Source organism: Pseudophryne corroboree, chromosome 1 (assembly GCF_028390025.1).
Source record: "Pseudophryne corroboree isolate aPseCor3 chromosome 1, aPseCor3.hap2, whole genome shotgun sequence".
NCBI lineage: Eukaryota > Metazoa > Chordata > Amphibia > Anura > Myobatrachidae > Pseudophryne > Pseudophryne corroboree.
In genome coordinates this window covers 115,695,528-115,714,311 of record NC_086444.1, presented here as the reverse complement: position 1 = coordinate 115,714,311, position 18,784 = coordinate 115,695,528, and the positions used below count along the sequence as shown (strand labels likewise).

General features: G+C 47.8%; 1 protein-coding gene across 1 annotated transcript; it reads left to right on the top strand.

Annotated features, from left to right (window-relative positions):
* Positions 1-436: 436 nt before the first annotated feature.
* On the top strand, positions 437-5,597 carry CCNO (cyclin O). Its single transcript, XM_063962137.1, has 3 exons — positions 437-1,042; positions 3,622-3,807; positions 4,721-5,597. Exons 1-3 carry the CDS (start codon positions 653-655, stop codon positions 5,192-5,194), a joined length of 1,050 nt encoding a protein of 349 aa, XP_063818207.1. The 5' UTR covers positions 437-652; the 3' UTR covers positions 5,195-5,597.
* The last annotated feature ends 13,187 nt before the right edge of the window (positions 5,598-18,784 follow it).

Below are 18,784 nucleotides of genomic sequence, written 5' to 3'. Positions count from 1 at the left end.
TGTTGAGAAATGTTTGGAGCTTGATTTAATCACCTTCTACAATGTAAGTAATCATTTTATTTACGAAAAACTATAGAAAATCCCTCAGTAAAATAATACTGGAAAAGTTGAAACGGGTCAGGAATGAATGGTTTTAATTGAAGATGCTAACATTTGTAAATACCCCCCTTTTTAGGGCAGGGGCAATAAACAAGGAGGCAGAAGTTTGTGCGTCCCCCCTTCTATACAGACACGCACTGTGTAAGGTGTGTATACTGTAATATGTACTATGTGCAGACTGAGAACAGCTGAAACCCAGCGGGAGGCCTGACTGACACAGTCACAACAACACTGCCCGGCCCGCCGCGGGCTGGCGCTGCTATTTATAGCCCCGCTGTCGCCTAGGCAACGCCCACCCGGGCGCGTGCCGGCCACAGTCGCGGGAGAAGCCGGGGACACGTACTGGTTTCCCCCGCGAGCGGCTCTTTCGCCGGGAAAGAGGACTCCCGCTGACGTCACTGCTCACGAGCCAGAGGTGTACCGGCTCAGCCAATCAGCGAGCGGGACGCAGCTGGATATAAAAAGTGAGCGCTGCACACTGGGAGCGGGTGAAACTGAGACAGCATCTGGCTGCAGCGGCACTAGTAGCAGGCGGGCGTGATACTCTGCAGAGATGTCTGATCTGCTGCAGCTCAGCCTCAGCAAGAGGAAGAGGTTGGCAGAGGCCACCCCGGAGGACAGGGGGACATGTAGCAGCAGCAGTCCGTGCAGCAGCGCTGAACTGAGCAAGAGGAGAGCCAAGAAGCAGCGCAGGTACCTGAGGCACAGGAAGCAGAGCCTGCAGCTCCGGAGCTGTGACTCCGGCGTGTGCGACCTGTATGAGACCCCCAGCCCTGCAGTGGAGGCACGCAGACCTGTGATTGCCACCTATGACCCCTGCCCGAAGACTTCGCAAAGCTTGTGCCTACAGAACTTCCGAGACTATGGGGAGGAGGGCTACATGTTCTGCAAGAGCCTGGAGACCAAGTACCTGGCTGCACAGTGCATGGCCAACCAGCCTCAGGTAAGGTGCTTTAGTGGCCCGCCTGATCCGTAGACCCATCAGTGGCCCGCCTAATCCGTAGACCCATTAGTGGCCCGCCTGATCCGTAGACCCATCAGTGGCCCGCCTGATCCGTAGACCCATCAGTGGCCCGCCCGATCCGTAGACCCATCAGTGGCCCGCCCCCGATCCGTAGACCCATCAGTGGCCCGCCCCCGATCCGTAGACCCATCAGTGGCCCGCCCGATCCGTAGACCCATCAGTGGCCCGCCCGATCCGTAGACCCATCAGTGGCCCGCCCGATCCGTAGACCCATCAGTGGCCCGCCCGATCCGTAGACCCATCAGTGGCCCGCCCGATCCGTAGACCCATCAGTGGCCCGCCCGATCCGTAGACCCATCCGTGGCCCGCCCGATCCGTAGACCCATCCGTGGCCCGCCCGATCCGTAGACCCATCCGTGGCCCGCCCGATCCGTAGACCCGATGATGATCATGGCTCATTGCAGTTCTGTAACCTCATCATGTTCTGTTTATGACTAGCGGCATGGAGTATGTATAATAGAGCGACACATTAATGCTGGGTATTGGCCACCCTGAAAAAATAAATAAACATATATTACAATTGTTGACATTAGCAAATTTTGTCTTGGAGCATAGTGTGAGAAGCTATACGACCTACTGCACAATGGGGGTCATTCCGAGTTGATTGTAGCTGTGCTAAATTTAGCACAGCTATGATCATCTTCCCTGAGATGCGGGGGGACACCCAGCACAGGGCTAGTCCGCCCTGCATGTCAGTGCCGCCCCCCCTTCCCCTGCAGCAGTGCAAAGGCATCGCACAGCGGCGATTCCTTTGCACTTCAAGAGTAGCTCCCGACCAGTGCAGCTTTAGCGTGCTGGGCAGGAGCTACTCATCGCTCCCCGGCCCACAGCGGCTGCGTGTGACGTCATGCAGCCGCTGCTACCCGCATCCCGTTCGGTCCGGCCACACCTGGGTTGGCCGGACCGCGCCCACGAAATGCGTGTCGATCAGGCAGAGGCGATTGCAGCCCTGTTACGGCTTTCAGCCGTCTGGCATGCGCAGTAGGGACTCGTTCGCACGGCTGTGATAAAAAGCAGCGAGCGAACGGGTCAGGATGACCCCCATATCTTTCCGGTGCTGATTGGAACAATATAACGTTGACATCATATAGTGTGTGCTGCCGATCCATCGGTGATTGAATTATCCCATTGGATGTGCTGCATGTCCAATAGGATGATTCTACGGCCGACGCAGTGGATTATTTTACATGCGGCATGTAACGAAACATTGTGCCGTTGTACAGCGTATTGTTAGCATATACCATGGTTTAATGTATCATTCCATCGCTTCGTTTGGTCACACTATCATATAGTATGTACCCAGCTTAACAGTGTGCGTCTGTATGCGTACATTAGCTGTGTGTGTGTGTGCGTGCGTCTGTATGCGTACATCAGCTGTGTGTGGGTGTGCGTCTATGCGTACATCAGCTATGTGTGTGCGTCTGTAATCATCTGTATGCGTACATCAACTGTGTGTGTGCGTGCGTCTGTATGCGTACATCTGCTGTGCGTGCGTCTGTATGCGTACATCTGCTGTGCGTGCGTCTGTATGCGTACATCTGCTGTGTGTGCGTCTGTATGTATGCGTACATCAGCTGTGTGTATGTATGCGTACATCAGCTGTGTGTGTGTATGTATGCGTACATCAGCTGTGTGTGTGCGTCTGTATGCGTACATCGGCTCTGTTTGCGTATCTGTATGTGTACATCAGCTGTGTGTGCGTCTGTACGCGTACATCAGCTTTGTGTGTGTGCGTCTGTACGCGTACATCAGCTGTGTGTGTATGTGCGTCTGTACGCGTACATCAGCTGTGTGTGTCTGTACGTGTAAATCAGCTGTGTGTGTGTGTGTGTGTGTGTGTGTGTGCGTCTGTACGTGTAAATCAGCTGTGTGTGTGTGTGCGCGTCTGTATGTGTACATCAGCTGTGTGTGTGTGCGTCTGTATGTGTACATCAGCTGTGTGTGTGTGCGTATGTATGCGTACATCAGCTGTTTGTGTGCATACATCAGCTGTGCGTGTGCGTCTGTATGCGTACATCAGCTGTGTGTGTGTGTGCGTCTGTATGTGTACATCAGCTGTGTGTGTATGTATGCGTACATCAGCTGTGTGTGTGTGTTTGTGTGCATACATCAGCTGTGTGTGCGTCTGTATGCGTACATCAGCTGTGTGTGTGTGCATACATCAGCTGTGTGTGTGCGTCCATATGCGTACATCAGCTGTGTGTGTGTGCATCTGTATGTGTAAATCTATCTGTAGACTTTGTTTTTTAAATGAATTTAGCTTGCCTGTTTGGGAGCTATGCCTTCATATTTAATAGTTCACGTTTCCTTTATGCCAATTTCTATTTCTATACAAACACTATACTGTAAGGCGTGAATTCAGAACACATATAGGACGTTTACTGTTGTCGCCCTTATCCAGAATTGCTGGAAAGGACACCCTGTATAATGTAGTAAAGGAATATACATTATGTATTCTGTCTCATCCAGTGCTGATCTGTGATTGTTCTCTTTGACAGCTGAAGCCAGAATCTCGCTGCAAACTCATCAGCTGGCTGATTCCCGTGCACAGACACTTCAACCTGGGCTTCGAGTCCTTGTGCCTGACAGTCAGCATCCTGGACAGGTTCCTCTCCTGCACCCCTGTGGCTGCTGACTGCTTCCAATTAGTGGGCGTCACATCACTGCTCATCGCGTGCAAACAGGTGTGTGCCCTTGGGTAAACTGCTCTTACACCGCACTGCAGGGAAATGTGTTGGGCTAATAAGAACTTTAAAGGTTGCACAAGTTTTGGGCCAATACCATATATTGTTTGAATTTTTTTTTTAAAAACATGGTATGCTATTCTAATAACTTTATTATTATTATTATTATTATTATTATTATTATACTACACTATTATAAATGTAAAAAAAAAAATAAGTCTTTACAAATGTGGCTGAAGAACTTAGCGGACAGCAAAATGTCGAACCCTGCATGCCGACACAGTAGTAATTTGTTTAAAAGCACCATAACCGTGCCAGCATTAAAACCTTAAACCTTATTCTTTACCATCCTGTTTAAAGTTACAATACTGACCTGGTTGCAGTACTTTCAATCACATTACTACCGTGTCGGCATGCATGTTCAACATTCTGCTGTCCACGTTGTCAGTGTCAACACGGTGTCTATCACCACTACATACTGTGATGCAGTATTGCCTATATTACAGAAATCTGTGACTACAGGTCAGCTTGTCTATTAAACATCATTGAGATGTGTAGACTAGTTTGTATAAGCTCTCACAAGCAGGGCCCTCTTCCCTCATGTGCTTATCCTTTGTCTTACTTTAATAATCTTCAACTGTACCACATCCAGCAGTCTTCTGCCACCTGATACTTATTCCAGTGTCATCTGCTGATGTAACTATGTTTATTTACCCTGTACTTGTCCTATACTGTCATCAACTGTAAGTTGCTGTTTTCCTATTTGATTATTTGTTTATGTACTCTGTAATTGGGCGCTGCGGAACCCTTGTGGCGCCATATAAATAAAGGATAATAATAATAATAATAATAATAAGAAGAAGAATGTGCCATCCATTCCTTACACATGTTAATTACTTTTGCCCTCCTACAGGTGGAGACTCGCCCCCCGCGAGTGAAGCAGCTGCTCGCCCTCTGCTGTAACACCTTCTCCAGCGAACAGCTCCGCAATCTGGAATGCATCATCTTAATCAAGCTCCAATTCCAGCTGGCAGCGCCCACTATCAACTCCTTCCTGCAGCATTTCTCCCTTTTGCACGTAACTGAAGGGAATCTCCCACAGGTGAACAAATCCCTGGCACTGGCCAAAGGCATAGCAGAACTGAGTCTGGCAGATTATGCTTTTAACTCGTACCCACCGTCCTTAATTGCTATTTGCTGCCTGACGCTGGCAGATCGCATGTTGTGCCAAGAGAACCCCATCAGCACGCAGGCCAGCGGGTATCCTTACAGGGTACTGCAGGAGTGCACGGACAAGATTGAATTGCTGGTCTCCTTAAACCAGTATTCGTTACGCTGCCTGCTGCCCAGCGGTGTCCCTGAGAAGAGTATGGACTTGGACAATTAATGACTGATTTTTATTTTTTTAATTAATGACTGAACGTTTCTTGAAGCTCCACATTGTAGCGAAGTGACCAGTATAAAAAATAAAATAAAATAACTTGTATACAATGCAACTTAAAAGGCTGCTAAACGTTTACTAATATATTTGTTAGCACAAAGAATGACTTGATTTTATCGAAGGATACTGACATACTTCCTATCTAACAGTATTGCATTTTAGCTAAATACTTGAATACCTTGAATATTTTTAATTTATTTATAGTGGAATATTTCTTTAATGAGTTTATGTAAAAAAATGTTTTCTTTTTTTTTTTTTTTTCTGTAAACTGATATGTGAAGTGTAATTTGTATAATTTTTACATTGTTTCTAATGCACTTTTTATGTTGCACTCACATAATTTATTTGTATTTATTTTTTAATAATTACAGAAGTCACTGTTTATATTAAACAATATCTGTGATGTAGCAAAATAGATTTCAGCAAAAGGTATGAAAATAAATGACTTCAATAACATAGTATTTACGTTTCTTTATATTTTTGTTTACATTTTTATCTAATCTTCATAGTTTATTACGACTTGTAATTGTCTGTGTATAATAAATATATAATCTCACAGAGGCTCTGCACTAACTATAATAACTCACCATAATAAATAGTGGGGGTTTAGTTCATATCAATACATTTAAGCTTGCAGCACCCATCAAGGGACCCCATATTTCTGCGAGTTCCTACTCTATCACTCAGAATTATCAACATGGCAATTGCTATCACATTAGTGTTAAAGTTTAGGTATGATAACTGGCTTAAAGCTCACAGCAGATTGGTTTATACACACTACTATAATTTCTAGTTAAATTAAAATTTATTTACACGTGACATGAATGTATATAAAATATCCTGTTAGCGGTATTTCTATAGTTAAACAATAGCGATGAAATATACACTAAAATAAAAATACATTTGGATCATCATGTGCAGCGGCAGCTCCTACCTTTTGAGTAGGAGGGGGGCTGCCACGGGCCAGGTCCCTGGAGATGAGAGTGCCTCTGCTGCCTGCCAGGTCCAGGAACTGCACATCCGCAGTCAAGCAGCGGCTTGACTGCGCATGCGCAAACACCCGTCATCTATGGACTGTCTCAGCTGCAGTCCATAGAAGCTGGGGTTAGCGCATGCTCAGTCAAGCCATCACTTGACTGCGCATACGCCGAGCGCTCCGAGGGGAACGCAGCCTGGTCAGGCAGTCCCTAAGGGAGGCAACACCTCCCAGTGGGACTGCCTGTACTGGGCTTGACTGGTAGGTAGGACTTCTAATAGAAGTTTTCACTGTGTAGCCAGCGCAGTCACAGACTGCCACTGGCCCATTCCCTGTAACGGCGGATTTCAGTGGTGGGGCTGCAGTCCTGCAGCCTATAGGTAAGATCTGCCACTGAATCTAATCAGGGCCAATGTTAAACTAGGTGAATCTAGGATGTTCCTTATTCCTCCTAAGGTCTACAGGGCACCTAAAGCACTGAGTATCTGACATAGGGGTATATTTCCTATCCATAGGTTTCTCAGATCCACCGATCATCCACGCATTTTCGGTGTTGACACTGTGCTAATGTTATTTAAAGCAGTGTAACAGTGTTGATATTTCAACTTTAAACATTATTGTAAAATAACGTGGTTACAGTGCTTTAAATAACATTACAACAGTTGTCTGCATTGTCCCATCGACATATTCACTGTCAACAGTATGAACATATGACATTACTATGTATCTGGAAAATCTGAGCTTTAGTAAATCTTCCCCTACAGTATGTGTTTATTCGCAGCAGCCTCTTATTTAAAAATCTGAAAATGAGGCTGTAACGAGTCCAATGTATACTAAGGAACGACGGAAAATACATTTCATGGAGGGTAGTTTGTCTGACTGACTTGCTGTAATGTTCTGGAACATATAGCTGTGATGCCCAGTGATATATAGGGGGGTATTCAATTCATGTCAGATCCTTTCCGACGGAAAGGATTCGACGTGAGTATTCAATGGCCGGCCAAACCCAACAGGTTTGGCCCATTCCCGACAATGCCAATCCGACTTTTTTTTTTAAAAGTCTGATTGACATTGTCGTAAACGGGGCTAAAACCTGTCTGGTTTGGCCGCCCTTCCGATCCTCGTGCATTCCGACAGGTTTCTGACAAGTCTGATTTCCCGACTTGTCAGAAAAAAGGGGGCAGGATTGAATAGGTCGGAACCCCTTTTTACCTAAAACAGTCGGAACCTGCCTTCTCTCCGACAAGACGGCAGTTTCCAACTTCAATTGAATACCCCCCATAGCCTGATTCAGATGTATGTAGCAGACCTGAGAATATATGCCGCAGGCACCGTCTTTTGTATAAAGACTAGCTTTTCTACCCGTTCTTCGCACAGGAGTTTCTGACTTTCACGGTTGTACATATAAATGAGTCTTTAAAATTTGGTAAATCTATAGAGATGTAAATTTGAGACGTCTAAATGTAAGTAAATATTAATCCATGGTTCTTGGCGTTACCCGAGGAGCACCCGTAGCAGATATGGTAAAAAGTGACAGGGCCATTTTATTAAATTCTGCACACTGGAGGTGTAATCCAAATTTTGATGCGATTGTCCGTTTTGGTGCTATTCACGCAACGCAAGCCACGCATCGGTAATGTCATTATGTCAACCCCCTTTTTATCCCCTTAGGGTAGGTGTATTAAAATTCTAATTACATAGTTTCCACCTGAAGAATACCTATGTTAAATTTCAGCTTCCTAACAACATATCTAGAAGTAAGAGAATTAGGGGGACATTTACTAAGCAGTGATAAGAGTGCAGAAGTGAGCCAGTGGAGAAGTTGCCCATGGCAACCAATCAGCACTGAAGTAACATCTATAATTTGCATACTATAAAATTATACAGAGCTGCTGATTGGTTGATGGGGCAACTTCTCCACTGGCTCACTGCTCCGTTCATATCACTGCTTAGTAAATGTCCCCCATGGTGATGAGTCAGTCAGTCAGTGAGTGAGTGCCTTCGCAAATTTTTATATGTAGATGCTCAACACCGGCTTCTCAGATTCGCTGCTTGTGTACAGGGACACACCATCGGGCCGCTAAGCAAGCCTATCTCAGAATGTGTGTTGCAACCGCGTATGAAAGAGCATTCGCTGACTGTGACATGCCCGCAAAACAGTCGCAACACCTGCATTTTATTTGCTACTGTCCTGTCATTTCTCCCAAACGGTCACTGTCTTTCAATCACCTGCGTCCTAAACCACACTAATCCACACCACGACCGCCTTCACAAGACCACCCTAGCATGTTCCGTGCGACTCAGAGGCATAGACAGGAGAAAATAACGTTGGCTATTTGTGAACATATTGGAGCGGCATCCACCTCTAACAGGCTCATAATTCTTACTTGTCTTCTCTGAAGTAAGGTCTATGATAAATGAAAATTACCATGTATTCCTTAAATTGCCTAAATATGCTCACAAATCTATAATGCAATAACAATCTCAATGTGCATGCCAACTAGCAGCCTACACGCAAACTATAGTAGACTGTACATGTGAGTTATGTAATGACATCACTGACACTGGTGGGAGGGGTCAGAGTTCAGAACAACTGTCAGTAACTGTAATGTAGCTGTTGCTTAGTAACTGTGTTTTTTTTTGGTTAGTCCTTCGGATTTCTATCCAACTTTTAGGACCTATCTATAGAGAGAGCATCTAGGAGACCGGGCAGTGGTTGCTGCCATTATGTGTATATATAAAAAGGTTGCCTTCTAGTGAATATCTTATAAAGTGCAGTTTACCTTGGATATTCCAGGGAAGTAGAAAATATACTGTTATACTGCAATAATAAGGTGACTTTGTGCTTCTAAGTAATAAAGTGCAAGCATTCCATAGTGTTACTTGTAATTATATTGAAAACTCCTTAGACCATGGAAGTTTAACTAAACTTCCCTCCTTTCATATAAATAAGAAATATATATATATATATATATATATATATATATATATATAGTGTAATATACAGTACAACACCTGTGTGTTTCACACTACTCAGCAGCAAGTCCTCTGGTCAGGGCCGTCTATTCATATGGGCTCAATGGGCAGTTGCCCAAGGGCCTCAGGAGTATAAGGGCCCTAGATTTATAGCTGAGGGTCACCTTTTTCTGAGGGTACCAGATTTTTCAAAAGCGGCCCTGGGGATCCGGAAATACCTGACTTAAAAGCAGTGGTCCCCATCTGAGCCTGTTAATTGCTCTTCCCAGCCAGATATCTCGGGTTTTGTTTGAGTTAGAGTTTTTCTGAGGGTATAGTCCAAAAACTGTGACTCTCTACTTTCGGTGGATACTGGCAGCTTGTCTCTACTATGGCCAGAACCAGAGATATCAGCTTTACAGCAGCTGGCCCCTGCTCCAGCTCTACACGCCTGGTATGCAGTTTTATATTTTCATCTGTGGATTGCTCTAGCTTCTAAACTCTGATCCCCATTCCCCAGTACTTCCTGAAAGGTGTTGCTCCCTAGTTTTTTTTTATCCCATTGAAAGCTAAGAAATCTATTTTCAGGAACTGGGGATATCTGTAGTGAAGCAAGCTGCCCTCCCACCAGAAAATGATGAATATTAAGCCTGTATTTCCGATGGGCTTGTGGGCTGGTCCTGTCAGGCAGAGAGCCGGGAAGGCCGGGCGCAAACGCAGCCTCCGGCTCTCTGCTCTGGCCACTCCCCTGCCTCCCCTCCTGTCTCCATGACTCGTGGCACGCCCCTGTGTGCTGGTTCATGCCCACCCGCCCATCTCCATGGAAATGAGGGGGTGCCACCAGTCCATGCCCCCCTGTCTCGCGGCACGCCCCCGACTTTAGTGCCTGCGCACGCCCCTGGCATGTGCGTGCCCACATGCAAGGGCCAAATTCGGACCCCAGTCCTTCCCTGTATGGAACTATACATCCCAGCTTGCCCTGCCCCAGTGGTAGCATGCTCCAACAGCAAAACTGGCATGGCATGCAAGGATGTGTAGTTCCACAGCAGCTGGTGGACTCACATTGCCCACCCCTGCTCTAGATTGAAGATTAGTACTCAAGTCATATGTATGCACATTCAAATCGTATTAAGACTGGATGATATCCCTCCTTTAGGGCCTTCTGCTCAGCCTTCCACATGCAAGGCCACCAGTTGGTAGGAACAATGTTTTGCTAACTTTAAGCAGGCTCTGTGCCTGTGCACAATGGTCTAGAGCAGAGGTTCTCAAATGTGGTCCTCAAGACACCCCAACGGTCCAGGTTTTAGGTATATCCATGGCTCAGCACAGATGGTTCATTCAAATTGACTGAGGTGCTAATTAAGGGGTCTATTTACTAAGCGCGGGATGGAGATAAAGTACCAGCCAATCAGCTCATAACTGTCATTTTTCAAACCCAGCCTGTGACATGGAAGTTAGACACTGATTGGCTGGTACTTTATCTCTGTCCACTTTATATCCATCCAAGGCTTAGTAAGTAGACCCCTTAGTCACCTGTGGCCAAGCATGGATAAACTTAAAACCTGGACCATTGGGGTGCCTTGAGGATTGCGTTTGAGAACCTCTGGTCTAGAGCACAGATGTTTGGCATGAGGCAGTGAAAAGGATTGTAGACTGATTATCATGCTGCCCACTGGAGACTCTCTATCTTAGGGTCTGGGCAGCCTGTTGTTAGACGATAACCTATCTTAGGGGTGACATGTCTTTTATGTCCTAAAATACCATGATGTAGACAACTACTGTAGCTTGAATGTAAGTTCTAGGACTGACTGAAGACCAGCATACAATTCTGTAAGGACTGTTAAAGCTTGTATGAGGTGTTGTGTGCCAACTTCTCCCCGTTACTGGTCTTGATGGAACTTTGTCTCTCTGATTACCTGTTTCCTGACTATTCTCTTGGACCCTGACTCTGAAACTGATGTGCATGTTTGGGTGACATTTCAGATTCTCCTGCTCACTTTTTTATTTCTGTCTTTACGATCTGAGCTCTGCAGGAAACATCTTGGAACTACAAACCCTTGCCCTAAGTGCATCAGCGTACTAGAGGGCACCTCAGTTGTAAAGCATTGGCAACTGGAACAGGCGTTCCTTCAGGGAGTTCCAAGAGTCTGGAGTGATAGTTCTGTTCCCACATTACATTTTTATCAGATCGGGCAGTGAATGCTCCACTTTTACACCACATCATTTTTCACTGTCATCAGGACAGACAGAATCGTTTGTGATAATCTGCTAACACTGGCGGAATGACAAGGTGGGGTCTGAAAACTTAGTATACATTGGTAGCCCTTATAGAGGATAATTTGAAGGTTCCCCTGGCTTAGTCAAGTGCCTCTACTGATTAGTCCAGACTGCTCTTATAGTGCCCAATGGGAAGCAGAATACACTGTTAAAGGGATGGCCATGGTCTATGGCTGATGAGGATTATTTTTCCCCATTGATGTCATGGCGACAGTGTTGCCCCATCTATTTCTGGTGCCCGATGTAGGGAAGAATAAACATTAGGGGCGCCAGACCAAGGTCTGTACATTCCTAATGATCCATGCAGTCACACCCCCTCCCCTTCCCCCTCCTAAGCTCCACAGGCAGCTTAGAGAGGACCCAAAGAGGTGGCCACATTGGGGCTGGGCCCAGGATTCCACTTGGCACCACTGATCATAGGCTACCAGTCAACTGAAAGAGATGAGAAATTGCTGCCATATTGAACTTTTACAGAGGCGGTAGCTTCCATCTTCCCAGGCATGGGTCCCAAAGCAACTAGGTTCCCGATTCAGACCTGATCGATGTTGTTCGAAATCGCACAGCAGCCGATCATCAAATGACTCAGCATGCGTATGCACCGTAATGCGCACGCGCATCAGCAAACAGCAACAGGATGGTGCGAAAATTTAGATCACACAGGCGTTCACAAGGTGATTGACAGCGGATGTTTGTGGATGGTAACTGACCGTTTTCTGGGAGTGTCAGGGAAAATGCAGGCGTTCCCAAGCGTTTTCAGGGCGGGTGTGTGACATCAGCTCCGGACCCGAACAGGCTGTTTGTATCGCACTGTAGGAGTAAGTCCTGGGCTACGCACAGACTGGAAAAATCATTTGATGGTGAGTGAGTTGTGAACGGATTTGCAGATGTCCACTGTCTGGCGGAATTTTCGCATGGCGTACACATGCATTCGCACACTTGCACGGGGCAGGTTTTCACTCTCCCTGGGCGGTGACTATCTGATTGCAGACCTCTGCAAATTTGCAGCCCAGCGATCAGGTCTGAATTAGGCCCTATACCCCTCACTACCTGGCTAAGGGAAACAGATGTCCGGCAAAATAATATAAGCCTTTTACATTACAGTGAGGTTATCAATACAGATACTGAAAGTTCTGTTTAGCAAGAAAGCTTAAGGAGAAAGGTGTGAACTAAAAAAAAAAAAATGGCCGTTCAAGGCATAAGTAATGTGGGGACAAATCATTATTAGACATTCCCATTGCCCTCGCTCTCTCGTCTTTATATCAGCAGGGTTAGGTCACTTCAAGTAACAGTTAAAGCCTGTTTGCATAAGGTGTACTGGTATAACTGTACAGATTGTCCTTGCAGCCAACTCTTCTCATTAACCGTGACAATGAGCTACTTATTGTTAAATGATTCTGCTTAGTAATGAAGCACAATGCAAACGGCACAAAGTGGACACACATATCAATGTGTAGAACAACTGAACTGATCTGTGCTGGTTGCACAATGCTAATCTTTAAAAATAAGTTTATTAAACTATGCAAGCAACATTGTCACAGCTGCAATTTCATTATTAGCTACCTGTATCACAGAAACATAGAATGTTCTGGCAGATAAGAACCACTTGGCCTATCCAGTCTGCCCATGTACACGCACACACTTACACACTAGTAATAATATTGGTCAGGCGCCAATTAACTTGCCAGTATATTTTTGGACTGTGGGAGGAAACCCACGCAAGTATGGGGAGAACATACAAACTCCACACACTATTGTAATAGTATTAATCTGCTGGTTACTGACTATTTTATTAGTTAATTACAAATTTAACAGGGTATTTATGGGTTGATGTATCAAGGGGATACATACGAAATGCTGTAGATGGCAGCGATTCCCCTTTTGGGCTCGCTGCGCTGTCTCTCTCCAAGGCTTAGTAAATAGACCCCTTATTGTATATTTTGATCAAATTGTGGTGGCCCATCCCCCATAGAAGCAAGAACTTTTTCAGATGGGAACCTACACTAGGGGGTATATTCGCTAAAGGTCGCTTTTCATTGCTTTTAAATAGATTCAAAGTCTCTATCGATATTCTGTTTCTGGGGCTAAAAAGCACACTTACTAGCAGACAATTTTTTAATATAAATTTTTAGAATGTTAGTAAATGTGTGTTTTAGCCACATAAACAAAACATCAAGTTAGATAGCTTTTCATCAATTTAAATGGTTTTCAAATCAATTAAAAAAGAAAGCAAAAAATACAAACCTTTAGGGGTTGGGTTTGTTATGCCTGACCGCAGCATCCCGACAGCGAGAATCCCGACAGAGGGAAGGTAAGTATACCTACCTTCCCCCAATGCCCCCCTAACCCTAACCCTCCCCTCCCGCAGCCTAAACCTAACTCTCACTGGAGGTGCCTAACCCTAACCATCCCTGGGGGTGCCTAACCCTACCCCCCCTCCCCGCAGCATAAACCCAACATCCCCTTCCCGCAGCCTAACCTTAACCCTCCCCTTTGCAGCCTTACCCCCCCCCCCCCCTCCCCGGGACTTGCCTGTTCTGCGTGGCGGGAGTGGAATGGTTGAGATTACAAGTGTCGGAATTTCGGTGCAGGGGTTCTGATCCCATTCTAGATTCCGGCGCCGGTCTTCTTAGTTGTGTCGGGATCCGGGTGTCGGTATTTTGACAGCCGGGAACAATACAGGTGTATCGCAACCATTTTCGGGGCATGCCTCAGGCTCAGCCTACAACTGCAATCCTGTATGCAGAAAACATGGCACCAGCGTCTCAAGTCCCCATGTTTCACGACCAGGGAGTCAAGTATTGATGGATCTGCACCCATCGCTGCGTATTTGTACGCGGTTGGTGATATTTGCAATGGGCCTCTCAATACATTTCCAGCTGCCAGCCGCATTAGCATATTTGCACTAGCTACATCTCTGACTCAGGGCCAAATTCAGCATGGATTGTGCATGTGTGGAAAAAAAATCACACACCTGCAATCCATTACAGTAACATGCGGGGGCACACCTAGCACAGGGCAAGTCCGCTCCACATGCTGGGTACCCCCCCCCCCCCGCCCAGTGCGTGCACACATGCGAAAGCATCGCACAGCGGCGATGCTTTTGCATGTTTTGGGTAGTCCTCTGACTACGTAGCCTAGCTGCAAAGGCAGATGGATACCCGCCATGGTTCGGGTAGCAGCGGCTGCGTGTGACTTCATGCAGCCACCACGGCCCGCCCCACAGAAGGTCCAGACATGCCGACATTATCCAGACCGTGCCCCCTTCAACACCGTCGCAATGCCCCTCAAACGCCACCGCGTGTCGCCCCCATTTTCCAGGAAAGGCAAGGCCAAGGACTGCGTCATGAGATGCAGTTTCCTTGGCCCCACAAGCCGCACTGTGACAGCAAGGCTGAGTAAAATGAAGTTTACTCAGCCTACCATTGCTGATCATTTGATATGCGATCGCATCGCACATGCAGGGATTAGGTGGTATGCAGGAAGGAGGTGGTATGCAGGGAGGAGGTGGTATGCAGGAAGGAGGTGGTATGCAGGGATTAGGTGGTATGCAGGGAGGAGGTAGTATGCAGGGATTAGGTGGTATGCAGGGATGAGGTGGTATGCAGGAAGGAGGTGGTATGCAGGGAGGAGGTAGTATGCAGGGAGGAGGTGGTATGCAGGGAGGAGGTGGTATGCAGGGATTAGGTGGTATGCAGGGATGAGGTGGTATGCAGGAAGGAGGTGGAATGCAGGGAGGAGGTAGTATGCAGGGAGGAGGTGGTATGCAGGGAGGAGGTGGTATGCAGGGATTAGGTGGTATGCAGGGAGGAGGTGGTATGCAGGGAGGAGGTGGTATGCATGGATTAGGTGGTATGCAGGGAGGAGGTAGTATGCAGGGATTAGGTGGTATGCAGGGATGAGGTGGTATGCAGGAAGGAGGTGGTATGCAGGGAGGAGGTGGTATGCAGGGATTAGGTGGTATGCAGGGAGGAGGTGGTATGCAGGGAGGAGGTGGTATGCAGGGATTAGGTGGTATGCAGGGAGGAGGTAGTATGCAGGGATTAGGTGGTATGCAGGGATGAGGTGGTATGCAGGAAGGAGGTGGTATGCAGGGAGGAGGTGGTATGCAGGGAGGAGGCAGTATGCAGGGAGGAGGTGGTATGCAGGGATTAGGTGGTATGCAGGGATTAGGTGGTATGCAGGGAGGAGGTAGTATGCAGGGGTTAGGTGGTATGCAGGGAGGAGGTAGTATGCAGGAATTAGGTGGTATGCAGGGATTAGGTAGTATGCAGGGAGCAGGTAGTATGCAGGGATTAGGTGGTATGCAGGGATTAGGTAGTATGCAGGGATTAGGTAGAATGCAGGGAGGAGGTAGTATGCAGGGAGGAGGTAGTATGCAGGGATTAGGTGGTATGCAGGGATTAGGTGGTATGCAGGGAGGAGATAGTATGCAGGGATTAGGTGGTATGCAGGGAGGAGGTAGTATGCAGGGATTAGGTGGTATGCAGGGATTAGGTAGTATGCAGGGAGGAGGTAGTATGCAGGGATTAGGTGGTATGCAGGGATTAGGTAGTATGCAGGGAGGAGGTAGTATACAGGAAGGAGGTGGTATGCAGGGATTAGGTGGTATGCAGGAAGGAGGTGGTATGCAGGGAGGAGGTGGTATGCAGGTGGGAGGTAGTATGCAGGGAGGAGGTGGTATGCAGGGAGGAGGTGGTATGCAGGGATTAGGTGGTATGCAGGGAGGAGGTGGTATGCAGGAAGGAGGTGGTATGCAGGGATTAGGTGGTATGCAGGGAGGAGGTAGTATGCAGGGATTAGGTGGTATGCAGGGATGAGGTGGTATGCAGGAAGGAGGTGGTATGCAGGGAGGAGGTGGTATGCAGGGAGGAGGTAGTATGCAGGGAGGAGTTGGTATGCAGGGATTAGGTGGTATGCAGGGATTAGGTGGTATGCAGGGAGGAGGTAGTATGCAGGGATTAGGTGGTATGCAGGGAGGAGGTAGTATGCAGGGATTAGGTGGTATGCAGGGAGGAGGTAGTATGCAGGGATTAGGTGGTATGCAGGGATTAGGTAGTATGCAGGGATTAGGTAGTGTGCAGGGAGGAGGTAGTATGCAGGGAGGAGGTAGTATGCAGGGAGGAGGTGGTATGCAGGGATTAGGTGGTATGCAGGGATTAGGTGGTATGCAGGGAGGAGGTAGTATGCAGGGATTAGGTGGTATGCAGGGAGGAGGTAGTATGCAGGGATTAGGTGGTATGCAGGGATTAGGTAGTATGCAGGGAGGAGGTAGTATGCAGGGATTAGGTAGTATGCAGGGATTAGGTAGTATGCAGGGATTAGGTAGTATGCAGGGAGGAGGTAGTATGCAGGAAGGAGGTGGTATGCAGGGATTAGGTGGTATGCAGGAAGGAGGTGGTATGCAGGGAGGAGGTGGTATGCAGGAAGGAGGTGGTATGCAGGGATTAGGTGGTATGCAGGGAGGAGGTAGTATGCAGGGATTAGGTGGTATGCAGGGATGAGGTGGTATGCAGGAAGGAGGTGGTATGCAGGGAGGAGGTTGTATGCAGGGAGGAGGTAGTATGCAGAGAGGAGGTGGTATGCAGGAAGGAGGTGGTATGCAGGGATTAGGTGGTATGCAGGGATTAGGTGGTATGCAGGGAGGAGGTGGTATGCAGGAAGGAGGTGGTATGCAGGGATTAGGTGGTATGCAGGGAGGAGGTAGTATGCAGGGATTAGGTGGTATGCAGGGATGAGGTGGTATGCAGGAAGGAGGTGGTATGCAGGGAGGAGGTGGTATGCAGGGAGGAGGTAGTATGCAGGGAGGAGGTGGTATGCAGGGATTAGGTGGTATGCAGGGATTAGGTGGTATGCAGGGAGGAGGTAGTATGCAGGGATTAGGTGGTATGCAGGGAGGAGGTAGTATGCAGGGATTAGGTGGTATGCAGGGATTAGGTAGTATGCAGGGAGGAGGTAGTATGCAGGGATTAGGTGGTATGCAGGGATTAGGTAGTATGCAGGGAGGAGGTAGTATGCAGGGAGGAGGTAGTATGCAGGGATTAGGTGGTATGCAGGGATTAGGTGGTATGCAGGGAAGAGGCAGTATGCAGGGATTAGGTGGTATGCAGGGATGAGGTGGTATGCAGGAAGGAGGTGGTATGCAGGGAGGAGGTGGTATGCAGGGAGGAGGTAGTATGCAGGGAGGAGGTGGTATGAAGGGATTAGGTGGTATGCAGGGATTAGGTGGTATGCAGGGAGGAGGTAGTATGCAGGGATTAGGTGGTATGCAGGGATGAGGTAGTATGCAGGGATTAGGTGGTATGCAGGGATGAGGTAGTATGCAGGGAGGAGGTGGTATGCAGGGATTAGGTGGTATGCAGGGATTAGGTAGTATGCAGGGAAGAGGTGGTATGCAGGAATTAGGTGGCATACAGGGAGGAGGTGGTATGCAGGGAGGAGGTGGTATGCAGGGAGGAGGTAGTATGCAGGAAAGAGGTGGTATGCAGGGAGGAGGTAGCATACAGGGAGGAGGTGGTATGCAGGGAGGAGGTGGTATGCAGGGATTAGGTGGTATGCAGGGATTAGGTGGTATGCAGGGAGGAGGTGGTATGCAGGGATTAGGTAGTATGCAGGGATTAGGTGGTATGCAGGGATGAGGTGGTATGCAGGAAGAAGGTGGTATGCAGGGATTAGGTGGTATGCAGGGAGGAGGTAGTATGCAGGGAAGAGGTGGTATGCAGGAATTAGGTGGCATACAGGGAGGAGGTGGTATGCAGGGATTAGGTGGTATGCAGGGAGGAGGTGGTATGCAGGGATTAGGTGGTATGCAGGGAGGAGGTGGTATGCAGGGATTAGGTGGTATGCAGGGAGGAGGTAGTATGCAGGGAAGAGGTGGTATGCAGGAATTAGGTGGCATACAGGGAGGAGGTGGTATGCAGGGAGGAGGTGGTATGCAGGGATTAGGTGGTATGCAGGGAGGAGGTAGTATGCAGGGATTAGGTGGTATGCAGGGAGGAGGTGGTATGCAGGGATTAGGTGGTATGCAGGGATTAGGTGGTATGCAGGGAGGAGGTGGTATGCAGGGAGGAGGTGGTATGCAGGGATTAGCTGGTATGCAGGGATTAGGTGGTATGCAGGAAGGAGGTGGTATGCAGGGATTAGGTGGTATGCAGGGAGGAGGTGGTATGCAGGAAGGAGGTGGTATGCAGGGATTAGGTGGTATGCAGGGAGGAGGTGGTATGCAGGGAGGAGGTAGTATGCAGGGATTAGGTGGTATGCAGGGAGGAGGTGGTATGCAGGGATTAGATGGTATTCAGGGAGGAGGTAGTATGCAGGGAAGAGGTGGTATG

Excerpts from the sequence above, each read along its gene's own strand:
- CCNO (XM_063962137.1), top strand. The coding sequence starts at position 653 with ATGTCTGATCTGCTGCAGCTCAGCCTCAGCAAGAGGAAGAGGTTGGCA. Across the intron at positions 1,043-3,621 it reads GCATGGCCAACCAGCCTCAG|CTGAAGCCAGAATCTCGCTG; the intron begins GTAAGGTGCTTT and ends TCTCTTTGACAG. Across the intron at positions 3,808-4,720 it reads TGCTCATCGCGTGCAAACAG|GTGGAGACTCGCCCCCCGCG; the intron begins GTGTGTGCCCTT and ends GCCCTCCTACAG.